Genomic DNA, 14205 nt, shown 5'->3' with positions numbered 1-14205 from the left:
GGTTTGATTCAGCGCCGCGCCTAGTCCCGCGCTGACCCGTCGGGGATTCTAGCTCCCATCCTTCTCTCCATCACCAGCCCCCGAGTGGTCCAGCCCCGGGCTCTGGCCCCGCCCCTCCCCTGGCCCCGCCCCGTCACCCTGGGTCCGGGCGCGGGGTGGTCCTGACCCGGGTTCTGGCCCCGCCCCTCACCCTGGCCCCGCCCCCATCACCCTGGGTCCGGGCGCGGGGTGGTCCTGCCCCGGGCTCTGGCTCCGCCCCTCCCACTGGCTCCGCCCCTCCCTCTGGCTCCGCCCCCATCGCCCTGGGTCCGGGCGGGGGTTGGTCCTGACCCGCCCCTCCACCCCGCAGCACGGCGCCAACGTGAACGCGCAGATGTACTCGGGCAGCTCCGCGCTGCACTCGGCGTCGGGCCGCGGGCTCCTGCCGCTGGTGCGCACGCTGGTCCGCAGCGGCGCCGACAGCAGCCTCAAGAACTGTCACAACGACACGCCGCTCATGGTGGCGCGCAGCCGCCGGGTGAGTGTGCGCGGTGGTGGGGTGCGGGGCTGGGGGAGTCTGACCCAGGGGGGTGTGTGTGCGTGTGCGTCTGTGCCCAGGCGTGGAGCGCAGAGGGTGGGTGTGAGGTCTAGACAGGAGGAGAGCCTGAGGCACCAAGAAAGGAGGCAACGTGCCCACCTTCACCTGCTGCTGTGCTCGCTGACAGACCCTTGAGCAAGTGGAGGTGGAGGGAGGGGGGGCCTGGTGGTGACCCCCATCTTCCTGCAGGTCATCGACATCCTGAGAGGGAAGGCCACGCGGCCTGCGCCTGCGTCACAGCCAGAGCCCTCCCCTGACCGGAGTGCCACCACCTCCCCGGAGAGCAGCAGCCGCCTCAGCTCCAATGGTGAGAAACCAGCTCCAGCCCCAGCTCCCTCCTTCCTCCCGACCTTCCAGGCCCTGCGCCCCTCCGAACCCAGGAGTTGGGGCCCGGCCCCCTTCTCTCTGGATCTAGTCTCTCACTGCCCTCACCCGCCTTCTCTCTTCTTCCCACAGGTCTTCTCTCTGCATCACCATCCTCCTCGCCTTCCCAGTCTCCTCCCAAGGATCCCCTTGGATTTCCCATGGCTCCCCACAATTTCTTCCTCTCTCCCTCATCTCCACCTGCCTTCCTGCCCTTTGTCGGGGTCCTCCAAGCCCCTGGCCGGCCGGTGCCTCCCCCTCCAGCTCCAGGGGGCAGCTGAGAGGGATGGGGGGGCAGATCTTGGACTCATGAGGAGGGACCTCCCTGCCCTTGAGGAGTCAGCCCTCCTGGAAACTGTGAAGATCTCACTCTGCCCCCCCCCCCAATCTTCGAACCAGGATTTGCACATGCATTTGCCCCCTCTTTTGAGCACAGATATCCCCCCACCTCGTCTTCCGTCTTCCGCCCAGGACTCTTCCCCCTGTTCTCCTCAGGCACCAATCTCCTGTCTGGAATCCCACTCAATCATGTATTTCCTTCTCCTCCCTCAGAGCTGGTGGAACCGGGGAACAGCTGCTCCCTCTGCCCTCCGCCCATGAGGAGGGAGAGACGGGACTGCAGCGGGGCACTTATGACGATGTAAATTATTAGGCATTTTTGGTTGGATTTCTTTTGTAATAAACTATTTTTGTAACATATCCCTGGCGTGGCTGGACCGCTTTCATGAGGAGGTCTGGAGAAGTGTGCTTGTGTGGGCACCCACCTGAAAGCCGGACCCCGCTGCCTCCACGAGTGACCTGTGAGTCTCAGAAGGGTGATGGCATGTGTGAGTGACTCCAGGATTTCCGGCGTGTTCGGATGTTCTGTCATGGTGTGGCTGAGCCGTTGTTTTCGGGGATGACCGAACGTGTGACGTTTTTCCAGGAGACCCTGTTGCACTCCGCAGTGACCCTGGGTGTGTGTTTTTCCCGAGGAGTGCCACAGATGACTGGTGTGTGACACTGCGGTTGTCTCTGTGGCATTTGTGAGACCTGCGGTCGTCGTATGATTGTTTCTGTGTGCCTGCCTCTCTTGGTGTGTCACATTTTACTCAGTGGCTCTCGGCCCCCTGAATACAATGTCTGTGCCTTGACTCTGTGGACACATCTCCTGTGAATCAAGCATTCCTTTCCTGTTACCACGCTAACAAAGCACCACAAATTCAGTGGCTTAAAACAACACAAGTGTATTGTCTTATACTCCTGGAGGTCAGAAGTGTAAAATCCGCCCAGCAGGGGTGGCTCAGTGGTTCCGTGTCGACCCAGGAACCAAGAGGTCGCTGGTTCAATTCCTGGTCAGGGCACATGCCCAGGTTGCAGGCTCGATCCCCAGTAGGGGGCGTGCAGGAGGCAGTCGATGGATGATGTTTCTCTCCTATTGCTGTTTCTATCTATCTCTCTCCCTTCCTCTTTCTCTAAAAATCAATAAAGACATATTAAAAAAAAAGTGTAAAATCAGTTTCACTGAGCCAAGGTGTCCGCAGGGCTGGTTCCTTCGGGCGGCTCTAGGGGAGAATCCGTTCCCTTGCATTCTCCAGCTCCTAGAGGTTGGCCTGCATTCCTTGGCTCCTGGCCCCTTCCTTGTGTCTACAACCTTTTGCTTCCATCTATACATCTACTCTAATCTCCTGCCTTCCTCTTGGGAGGACCCTGTGATTACATTGGACCCAGGATAATCTCCATCTCAAGGTCCTTAACCTCATCCAGTCTGTAAAGTCCCTTTGCCACGTAAAGTGACATCACAGATTCCAGGGATTAGGACGGGGAGGATATCGTTAGGAGCCTTGAGTCAGCTGACCCCAGGTTCAATCAGAGAATCAGCGTTGCTAGGAGATTGCTATATGGGTAAGAAATTTGCTACAGGAATTGACTGATCTTCAGGAAGGGAAGATGGGTGTGCAGTGGGGACAGCAGGGACAAGCTGGAACCCCTGAGGAAGGACTGGAGCTCTAACAGCCCCCACTACCCCTGGCCTTGAAGAAAGGGCTGTCCTTTGAGAGAAGCTGATGACCTTGGTCCCATTGTATAGGTCTTCATGAGTGATCATGTGTTTCTGAGTAATGGTAAGTGCTGTTTTGCTTTTTCTTTTCTTTTTTTAAATATATTTTATTGACTTTTTACAGAGGAAGGAAGAGGGACAGAGAGTCAGAAACCTCGATGAGAGAGAAACATCGATCAGCTGCCTCCTGCACACCCCAAACTGGGGATGTGCCCGCAACCAAGGCACATGCCCCTGACCGGAATCGAACCCGGGACCCTTCAGTCCGCAGGCCAACGCTCCATCCACTCAGCCAAACCAGCTGGGGCTGTTTGTTTTTTCTAATATTGTTTCTTACTGATTTCAGAGAGGAAGAGAGAGGAACATCAATGATGAGAGAGGATCATTGATCGGCTGCCTCCTGCACGCCCCCTACTGGCGACTGAGGAGCCCACAACTGGGGCATGTGCCGTTGGCCAGAATCGAAACCCAGAACCCTTCTTTCTGTCTGCAGGCGGACACTCTATCCACTGAGCCAAACCAGCTAGGGCTGGGCTGTTTTTCTTTAGTCTGGGGACCTGGCTGGGCCCTGGGGTTTTCATAAGACCTGGCACTTGTGAACATTTCTGCTGCCATGACTCCTACCACATGTTGTATCTGTGGGGCCAACTGCCTTAACATCTTACTGGAAGGCACTGCTGGGTTCCGTGAATGGCTGGGTGTACAAATGTGTGTGTGAACGCATGTACACACACCCATGCACGCCCACTTCCGGGTCAGCTCTGACTGGGTGACCTGTGCTCTCCTGACTTCAGTGTGTTTGTGACCATGTGGCTGTGTTTCTGACCCTGTTTCTGGGCGATGGTGTCCCTAGAGCCGCTGACTTGGAAGGTATATTGGCTTAACGACCGCTAACTTGGTGACTTAAAACAGAAATGTATTCTCTCACAGTTCTGGAAGCCAGAAGTCTAAAATCAAGGTGTGGGCAGAGCCACACTCTCCAATGGTTCTAGGGGAGAATTTTATTTATTTATCTATCTATCTATCTATCTATCTATCTATCTGTCTGTCTGTCTATCTATTTACTAGAGGCCTGGTGCATGGATTCGTGTACTGGTGGGGTCCCTCGGCCTGGCCTGTGGGGATTGGGCTGAAACCAGCTCTCTGACATCCCCCAAGGGGTCCCAGATTGCAAGAGGGCTCAGGCTAGGCCGAGGGACCCCACCAGAGCATGATCGGGGCTGGGGAGGGACCGCAGGAGGGCTCCACGGCGTGTCCGATCCACCGAACCCCAGCAGCAAGCTAACCTACCGGTCGGAGCGTCTACCCCCTGGTGGTCAGTGCACATCATAGCGAGTGGTCAAACGGTCGGACACTTAGCATATTAGGCTTTTATTACATAGGATATTTTTAATCCTCACCGGAGGATATGGTTTTATTGATTTTCAGAGAGAGAGAGAAACGTCAACATGAGAGAGAAACATCAATCCGTTGCCTCCTGCACATACCCTGACTGGGGATCGAACTTGCAACCTAGGTTTGTGCCTTGCCCAGGAATTGAACCCAAAATCTTTTGGTGTACTCCACCCAATCAAGCCACCCAGCCAAGGCTAGGAAGAATTCTTCCTCGCCTCTTCCCGCTTCTGGTGGCTCCAGCCATTTCTCAGCCTGTGGCTGCATCTCCAAGCTGTCTCCATCTTCACACAGCCTTCTCCTCTGTGTCTGTGTCTCCTCTGTGTGTCTGTGTCTCCTCTTCTGTCTCTGATGACGACACTTGTCATTGGGTTTAGAGCCCACAAGAGTAATTCAGGGTGCTTATCTTTTTTCTTTTTTAGTTTTAGAAAAAGGAATGGAGAGGGAAGGAGAGAGAAAGAGAGAGAGAGAGAGAGAGAGAGAGAGAGAGAGAGAGACACCAAAGTGAGAGTGAAACATCAATTGGTTGCCTTTTGCAGGAGCCCCAGGGATTGAACCAAAAACCTGGGTATTGCCTTGACGGGGAATCGAACCCACAGCCTTTTGGTGTACAGGATAATGCTTCAACCAAACTGAGCCACACCGGCCAGGGCAAGATCCTTTTTTTTTTCATATATATATATATATATATATATATATATGCTTTTTAATTGATTTCAGAGAGGAAGGGAGAGGGAGAGACAGAAACATCAATGATGAGAGAGAATCATTGATCAGCTGCCTCCTGCACGCCCCACACTGGGACCAAGCCCACAACTCGGGCATGTGCCCTGACCTGGAATCGAGCCGTGACCTCCTGGTTCATAGGTCGACACTCAACCACTGAGCCACACCGGCCGGGCAAGATCCTTCTCTTAATTACATCTGCAAAGACCCTTTTCCAAATGAGGTTACGTTCACAGGTTCCAGGGACATATCTTTGTGGGGGGCCACCACTCAACCCACTACAGAGTGTTGGGCCCTGGAAGCAGCCGTGTGAGAACTCCCCACGCCGTAACCCCAGCACGTGGGTACGGCCATGCGCAGTGACTGTCTCTCCAGCGGACCCTGAGCTCCAGGAGGCCAGGGCAGGGTCTGCCCTTCCCACCGCAGCTAGCGCACTGCCTGGCACGGAGCCGACCCGTGGGAAGTGACGGTAAAATGAACAGTGATCACTCCCCACTGCGGGATGGGGTCTGCGATTCTTTGTGGTGTGTCCGGTGCCCTGTCACACTGTGTGACCAATTTGAGGCTGTGAACAGAAATGACCATGATGCAGTCCGTACTCCGGAGGAGAAAACGGAGGCTCAGAGAGAGCAAGCCTCCTGTCCAAGTCTGCTGCCCTCAGCTCCCATGTTCATACTCAGGGGCCCTCTTGCCTCTCAGGAAGGTTGTGTGTGGCTGTATCTATTCTTTTCAGTGAGTGCAAGCACGGGCATGCGGGTGCTGCTGGAAATGGGTGTCAGTAACAGAAATGACACCCAGGTGCGTCATTGAGAGCACAGGCCCTGGGGTCAGAGCTGTGTTCGAGTCCTGCCCTTCCGGTTCCTAGCTGTGTGACCTTGATCAGGTGACTCCCCAGCCCTGATCCTCAGTTTCCTCATCTATAAAAATAAGGGCACAATAATAGCCTTTAGCCCTAGCCGGTGTTGCTCAGTGGATAGAGCGTCGGCCTGCGAACTGAAAGGCCCCAGGTTCGATTCCAGTCAAGGGCACATGCCCGGGTTGTGGGCTCGATCCCCAGTGGGGGACTTGCAGGAGGCAGCTGATCCATGATTCTCATCATGGATGTTTCTACCTCTCCCTCTTCCTTTCTCTCTGAAATCAATAAAAATATATTTTAAAAAATAATAATAGCGCCCTAACCAGTTTGGCTCAGTGGATAGAATGTCGGCCTGCGGACTCAAGGGTCCCGGGTTCGATTCCGGTCAAGGGCATGTACCTTGGTTGCGGACACATACCCAGTAGGGAGTGTGCAGGAGGCAGCTAATTGATGTTTCTCTCTCATCAATGTTTCTAACTCTATCTCTCTCCCTTCCTCTCTGTAAAAAATCAATAAAATATATTTTAAAAATAATAATAATAGCTTTTACCTTGTAGTGTTGTTGTAAGGATTAAACTCCAAGGAATTGTGTACAGTGCTTACAACAGGGCATGGCTCTGAAAAAGAACTTGACACATAGGAATGGCTGTTTTTATCATCTTAGAATTGTTTTTGGAGGACATAGAGGAAAAGCAGTAGAGATGATGGGTCCTATTCTTTGTTCTGATTGAAAATTTGGATAAAAAAGGCCTAGGCAGATGAGTGTTAGCTAGACTTTTTATCCTGCTGTCACAACAAAAACTAAACTATGTTGAGTCTTGAATGAGATGGAAGTTTATTTTTTCTCTCATTAAAGGCCTCATTCACAACCAGGCCTAAAATAGTAGCTTGAGGATGTCAAATACCCACGCTTCTTCCACCTCCTGTCTGCCTTCACCGCATACTTCCACCCTGTGGCCCAAAATGGCTGCTCCAGCTCCCGCCATCACATCCATAGTCCAATCATTGGGAAGAAGAAAAAAAGAAAGCCAATTCTATGTTCCTTTAAGCCAGTGGTTCTCAACCTTCCTAATGCTGCGACCCTTTAATACAGTTCCTCATGTGGTGACCCCCAATTTCATTGTTACAAATTGAACATAAAGCATAGTGATGAATCACAAAAACAATATGTAATTATATACGTGTTTTCTGATGGTCTTAGGCGACCCCTGTGAAAGGGTCGTTCGATCCCCAAAGGGGTCGCGACCCACAGGTTGAGAACCGCTGCTTTAAGGCCACAACCCAGAAGTCACACACATCACATTCAAGTAACTAGAATATAGTCACGTGGTGATGAGTATCATGAGGGAGGCTGGGAAATGTAGTTTTATCCGGGTCACATGCACCCAGCTAAAATCCTGAAGTTCTGTTACAAAAGGAAGAGGGGAGATAGTTACAGAGGGACCACGGGGTCTCCGTCGCACCAGGGCTCTGCTACCGAAGGGCTAGGTGGCCCTTAGGCAACGAGACTTGACTGCCCTGAGCCTTAGCTTCCTCATCTGTAAAATGGAAATAATAGCCGAAACCGGTTTGGCTCAGTGGATAGAGCGTCGGCCTGCGGACTGAAGGGTCCCAGGTTCGATTCCGGTCAAGGGCACATACCTGGGTTGCGGGCACATCCCCAGTAGGGGGGTGTGCAGGAGGCAGCTGATCGATGTTTCTCTCTCATCGATGTTTCTAACTCTCTATCTCTCTCCCTTCCTCTCTGTAAAAAATCAATAAAATATATTTTAAAAAAAATATTCCACTCTGTTGGTGGGTGGGTGAGAATCCAATGAGACTGTAGGTGCCAAGTGTGTAGCACAGGACCTGGCCATCCCCGGCCTGGAATGTGTACAGGAGGCTCCTGGTACCGGTGGGCCCAGGCTCCGGGCGATGTGCTCCTTTGTGAGGAACTAACCCTGGGTTCAGGAGCTGAACCCAGCACTGCCCTTGGTTAAGTTACTTCTCTAAAACGAAGGCTCTGGCTCCTCCACACGTGGAAATCCCCTCGGCCTCCTGACCTCGGGACTGGGGCTGTGTCCTTCCACACCCATCTCCCTTCCCTTCCCCCGGAGAGAGACAGACTCCACGGAGGGGGTTCGTCTACAGGGTCTCCAGCGCCCCAGCCCTAGCACAGTCAAGCACCCATCCCTTAACCAAGGCCACCAAGGCAGGTCTCACCGGTGATGCTCCTCGCTCCCTAGAGGCAGAAGTCATACTTTCAATCATTGCTCAGGAGGCCCCAACCCTTGCTGCAGAGTTTCGCTTGTTATCAGCATCCTGGGCAAACCCAGACATTCAGAGACTGTCTCTCCCAGGTGCGTGCGTGAAAGCTACCAAATGTGAGTGTGGGCATGTTCAATTAAAAACATAAAAATGCGTAAATAAATTTCAAGAGCATGAGAGCTACACACAGCACATCTGCTGGTGAGGTATGTTTGCAGACCCTCCTGTAAGCCTCCATTTTATTTTTAATGTATTTTTCTTGATTTCAGAGAGGAAAGGAGAGGGAGAGAGAGAGATAGAAACATCAATGATGAGAGAGAATCATTGATTGGCTGCCTCCTGCACGCCCCCTACTGGGGAGCGAGCCCACAACCCCGGGCATGTGCCATGACTGGACATTGAACCCGTGACCTCTCGGTTCCTCTGAGCCACACCCAGCTGGGCCTATTTTATTTTTTAAAAATATGTTTTTATTACCCTAGTCTAGCTGGTTTGGCTCAGTGGATAGAGCATCAGCCCTATCCAGTGAACGGTCCTCGGTTCGATTCCACTCAAGGGGATGTACCTTGGTTGCAGGATCAGAGCGTATGCGGGAGGTCACTAATATCTGTGTCTCTCTCACATTGATGATTCTCTCTCTCTGTCTCTCCCCTCTGAGCCCGCAACCTGGGCACGTGCCCCGACCAGGAATTGAGCCCATGACCTCCTGGTTCATCGGTCGATGCTCAACCACGGAGCCATACTGGCCAGGCCACACCTCCATTTTAAAAAAAAAGGGAAACTGAGGCCCAGAAAGGAAAGAAACTGACCTGGTGAGTCTATGAGTCAGAGATTCCATGTTTCACCTTAACCAAGTGATGGGATTCATCTCCAATAATGTGACGGACCAACATCATGCTACCTTCCGACCCGATACACTGAGAAGGACACCGCATCCTGCTGCCAGAATCTAATCGCAAGGAAATATCAGACAAACCCAAATCTAGGGGTTTCTGTCCTCTTACAAAGGAACTGGCCTGTAATGTTTAAAAACGTCACCTCCGTGAAACACAAAGGAGGCTGAGCCATGGCACCAGGCGTGACCTCAGATCGGATCCTGGACTGGAAAGTAACGTTTTGTTAAAAAGGACAGCTTGGTGCTCGCTGAGGCAGCACATATCCTAAAAAATTGGAACGATATAGAGAAGATTAGCATGGCCCCTGTGCAAGGATGACACACAAATTCGGGAAGCGTTTCATTTTTTTTTTAAATATATTTTATTGATTTTTTTACAGAGAGGAAGGGAGAGGGATAGAGAGTTAGAAACATCGATGAGAGAGAAACATCGATCAGCTGCCTCCCGCACATTCCCCACTGGGGATGTGCCTGCAACCAAGGTACATGCCCTTGACCGGAATCGAACCTGGGACCCTTGAGTCTGCAGGCCGACGCTCTATCCGCTGAGCCAAACCGGTTAGGGCGTGTTTCATATTTTAAGAAAAAAAAAAAGGACAGTTTGGGGCCCTAGCTGGTTTGGCTCAGTGGGTAGAGTGTCAGCCTGTGGACTGATGGGTGCCACTGGGTTCGATTCCGATCAAGGACACATGCCCGGGTTACAGGCTCCATCCCCAGTAGGGGGTGAGCAGGAGGCAGCCAATCGGCGATTCTCTCTCATCATTGATGTTTCTATCGCTCTCTCCCTCTCCCTTCCTCTCTGAAATCAATAAACACATATTTTGAAAAAAGGACAGTTTGGAGACAACTGGTGATTTGACTATATAGACTGAGTTAGATACTAGTGTTGTATCACTGTTAAATGCCCTGCTTTTGATAACTGTGCTGTGAGAGAATGCCCATAAACGTGGAAATACACAAAGGGGAAAAATGTCTGAAACTTACTCTCGGATGGTTGGGGAGGTGGGGAAGAGAGAAAGAGCCAGCGATAAAGCAAACTGGTGAAGTGTTAACAATTGGTGAACCTGGATGAAGTTATACAGAAAGCTTTGTCTTATTCTTGCAACTTTTCTGTAAAGTTAAAATGATTCCAAAAAGGAAAAAAAAATGATTGCAAATTAAAAGTCATGGTTGTGCCGAAACCGGTTTGGCTCAGTGGATAGAGCGTCAGCCTGCGGACTGAAAGGTCCCAGGTTCGATTCCGGTCAAGGGCATGTACCTGGGTTGCGGGCACATCCCCAATAGGAGATGTGCAGGAGGCAGCTGGTCGATGTTTCTCTCTCATCGATGTTTCTAACTCTCTATCTCTCTCCCTTCCTCTCTGTAAAAAATCAATAAAATATATTTAAAAAAATAATAATAAAAAAAATAAATAAATAAAAGTCATGGTTGTAAGGCTTGTGTTTCTGAGAGTATCTAGTCTGTGCTTGCATCTGTGGTCAGTTTGGGGAGTTGGGAGGGTGAATTTGCTGCATCAGACACTGCCTTGAGGTCTGACTAGGACCTTAGGGGGTAGTTAGATTTTGGGGGTGTGGCCGGAGTCTCAGAGGCGTGGTTGGGATGAGAGGCAGGCCGTATCCAAGGTTCAGACCTTGGGGCGTGGCCAAATTCCCGGGGGTGTGGCCAGAGTCTGGGGCAAGGCCTGAGAAATTCTGTTCCCAAGGGAGGAGTTGTCTGTACTTAGAGCGCCCTCTTGCGGCTACCATGAGATCTGACCTGACTTTTTTTAAAAAATATATTTTTATTGATATCAGAGAGGAAGGGAGAGAGAGATAGAAACATCAATGATGAGAGAGAATCCAACCATGACCTCCTGGTTCATAGGTCGATGTTCAACCACTGAGCCACACCAGCCAGAAAGAGCCCGGCCTTTTTAAAAAACAATTTTATAGAGATAATGCATATACCCAGCAATTTAACTATTTAAAGTGTACAATTTGCCCTAACCGGTTTGGCTCAGTGGATAGAGTGTTGGCCTGCGGACTGAAAGGTCCCAGGTTCGATTCCGGTCAAGGGCATGTACCTTGGTTGCGGGCACATCCCCAGTGGGGAGTGTGCAGGAGGCGGCTGATCGATGTTTCTCTCTCATTGATGTTCTGACTCTCTATCCTTCTCCCTTCCTCTCTGTAAAAAATCAATAAAATATATTTTTTTAAAAAAGAAGAGTTATTTTTAAAAATAAATAAAAATAAAGTGTACAATTCAATGGTTTTAGTAAGATCAAGAGTTGTGCGATCATCACCACAATCAATTTTAAAACATTTCTTTACCCAGCCCCCTTCAGCCTCAGGCAACGCCGAATATATTTTCTGTCTCTATAGATTTGCCTATGCTGGACATTTTTACATAATCAAATCATACAACATGTGACTGGCTTCTTTCACTTAGCATCATGTTTTTGAGGTTCATTCGAATTTTAGTATGTTATCAGTAATTCATTGCTTTCAATGGCCAAATAATAGTCCATTGTATGGGTATACTGCATTTACTTTATCCCTTTATCAGTTGAACATTTAGGTGTTTTCACAAATCTTTGCATGGGTATCTGTTTTCTATTCTCTAGGATATCTATACAGAAGAGGCTGGGTCATATGAAAATCCATATTTAACCTTCTGAGGAACTGCCAGACTGTTCTCCAACGCAGTGGCACCGTTTTACAGTCCCACCAGCAGTGTACTGCCCGCAGCCCCTCCACAACTTATTACCATAGCATCCTGGTGGGCGTGAGGTGGAGTCTCGTTGTGGTTTGCATTTGCCTTTCCCTAACGGATAACGATGCTGAGTATCTTTTCCTGTCATCCACTTCTTTTGTATCCACTATGCAACCACATGAACTTTTAACCATGTTGCCATATCTGAGCCAGCTTTTTAAAATGAAAACATTAATGATGTTGTTGAAGTCCCAGTGTATCCTTCTCAGAGTCCATCCTTTTCCTGCTCCATGTCCTGCATTTATTGCTCAGCATCACCGCACATTTTCATACTATCATCATATACAAATGTATCCCCAAATAGTTTATAACACTGGTTTTGCAGGTTTTCAAATTTGGTATAAATGACTAGAGGCTCAGTGCACGAAATGCGTGCACTGGTAGGGTCCCTAGTGGCGGCTGGCTGCCGGCGGAGGCCTCCCTCCCTTCCCCCAGCCGGCCCCACCCCCTGGTCGAACACCTGTATTAACTCCTTGTCAAGGGGACAATTTGCATACTATGCTTTTATTCTATAGGATAACGTACTGTGTTAATTCTTCTGCACTTTTTTTAAAAATATGTTTTATTGATTTTTTACAGAGAGGAAGGAAGAGAGATAGAGAGTTAGAAACATCAATGAGAGAGAAACATCAATCAGCTGCCTCCTGCACATCTCCCACTGGGGATGTGCCCGCAACCCAGGTACATGCCCTTGACCGGAATCGAACCTGGGGCCTTTCAGTCCGCAGGCCGATGCTCTATCCACTGAGCCAAACCGGTTTCGGCTCTTCTGCACTTTTTTGTTTTGTATTAGTTCCCTAGGGCGACTGTAACAAAGGACCACAAACTGAGTGAGTTAAACAACAGAAATTTGTACTCTCACAATTCTGGAGACTCAGAATCCAAAAATCAAGGTGTGGGCAGGGCTATGCTCCCTGTGACGGCTCTGGGGGAGGACCATTCCTGGCCTCTTCCTGGTTCCTGGTGTTTGTCAGCAGCCCTGGCATTCCAGTCTCTGCCTTCGTCATCACGTGGCTTTCCCTGTGAGCGTACCTGTGCCTGTCCCCCATTCCCAGTCATATTGCGTTTGGGGTCCACCCTAATTCAATATGACCTCATCCAAACTTGGTGACACCTGCAAAAACTCTATTTCTAAATAAGGTCACATTCACAGGTTCCAGAAGACATGAATGGGTGGGGTGGGGCACTATTCAACCCAGCACACTCACTCATCATGATGTTTTCACAATTCATGACATTGATATGTGTGTCCACTTCATTCATCCGAACGGCTGTGTGGGAGTTCTTTGTGAGAGCACACCACGATTTATTCATCCTTTCTCCTGGCAGGGGCACCTACCTTGTTTCCAGTTTTCTCCCTTTCCCAGAAGGCTGCAGTTAGCGTCCTGGAACATGTCTCTTAGAGTTTCTTAGTTCAATGTTTTTCAACCTGCCCAGCAAGATCCATTAGTGGGTTGTGAAATCAATTTAGTGGGTTGCAAACAATTTTCCCTTTAATGAAATGGAATTAAATAGAATGAAAGATATTAGAACGCATGCGCACAGTCCGGGTAAGGCTCACTTACCCTGGGTAACTCTTTCAGGTGCACAATGTCCTGATGTGAGCGAAAGTGTTTGCAAGCCACATCTCTTGGCCATGAACTTGCCCTGTCAAAGGTCTGATGGGCCCCACCAAAGTCCTCTCCAATGTCACTTGTCCATTGACACTTCCATCAGCTCCTTGTCAACACTTGGCACAGCCAACAATTTGAATTTTTTGCCCGGCCACCGGGGTTTCACCCTATTTTTTGGGAGGAGGAAACTGAGGCTGACTCAGAGGTCAGCAACGCAAGAAGCTGGGCGGCCGACCTGGCCACCCTGAGAGCAAACACCCAGTCTCCGCTTCGTCTGAGGTGCAGCGTCGAAGATTCCCCAAGTTAATGATTCTCCGTTTCTAAGAGATGGAGGAGGAGGGCTGAGATCATCCTAAACTCTCTCCCCCTCCTTCCACCTCCCAGGGTTTTTGAAAATCCAGTGAGAAAAATGTAGTTTGACACACAGGTCCCGACAGAGAGTGTTCAATAACTGTTAGGCATTAATATTATCCTCTGATTCAAAATTCTCTAAATAGGTGTACATCTGCGACCCGAACCTGGCCTGGCCGTCTGGGGGGGCGTGGCCTGCGGCGGTGGGCGGAGGGACCGCCCGGCCCCACAGCGCCCCTGGTGGCCGCCCGGCGCGCAGCGGGGCTGAGCACCTGGCACAGGCGGCGCAGGTTGGTTGAGAAAACCACGCCCCTCAAGCCCAGCGCCCAGAAGCCTGATTTCCCGCGCTCTAAGAACCCAGCATAGGTCACAATTCTTTCTTTTTTTTTTTTAACA

At 50.4% G+C, this 14205-nt stretch overlaps 2 protein-coding genes and 1 non-coding gene across 3 annotated transcripts in view; all 3 read left to right on the top strand.

The window, feature by feature from the left end:
- Positions 1–322: 322 nt before the first annotated feature.
- Positions 323–1639, top strand: BCL3 (B cell CLL/lymphoma 3). Its single transcript, XM_006108485.3, has 3 exons — positions 323–517; positions 767–884; positions 1034–1639. The coding sequence occupies exons 1-3, from the start codon at positions 374–376 to the stop codon at positions 1219–1221; spliced, it is 450 nt and encodes a 149-aa protein (XP_006108547.1). The 5' UTR covers positions 323–373; the 3' UTR covers positions 1222–1639.
- A 7696-nt stretch (positions 1640–9335) lies between these two features.
- On the top strand, positions 9336–9444 carry LOC111824572. The gene has a single exon (XR_002827678.1). It is a non-coding gene; the product is annotated as a U6 spliceosomal RNA (small nuclear RNA).
- Positions 9445–13380: 3936 nt separating this feature from the next.
- Positions 13381–14205, top strand: part of CBLC (Cbl proto-oncogene C) — a 12214-nt gene continuing 11389 nt past the window's right edge. The window contains 2 exon segments of the mRNA XM_023749025.1: positions 13381–13395; positions 13956–14099. Coding sequence (XP_023604793.1) covers positions 13381–13395; positions 13956–14099 — 159 coding nt within the window.

Source organism: Myotis lucifugus, unplaced genomic scaffold (genome assembly GCF_000147115.1).
Source record: "Myotis lucifugus unplaced genomic scaffold, Myoluc2.0 scaffold_2454, whole genome shotgun sequence".
Lineage (NCBI taxonomy): Eukaryota > Metazoa > Chordata > Mammalia > Chiroptera > Vespertilionidae > Myotis > Myotis lucifugus.
Note: the sequence above shows the minus strand (reverse complement) of the source record. Positions and strands in the feature narration are given on the sequence as shown.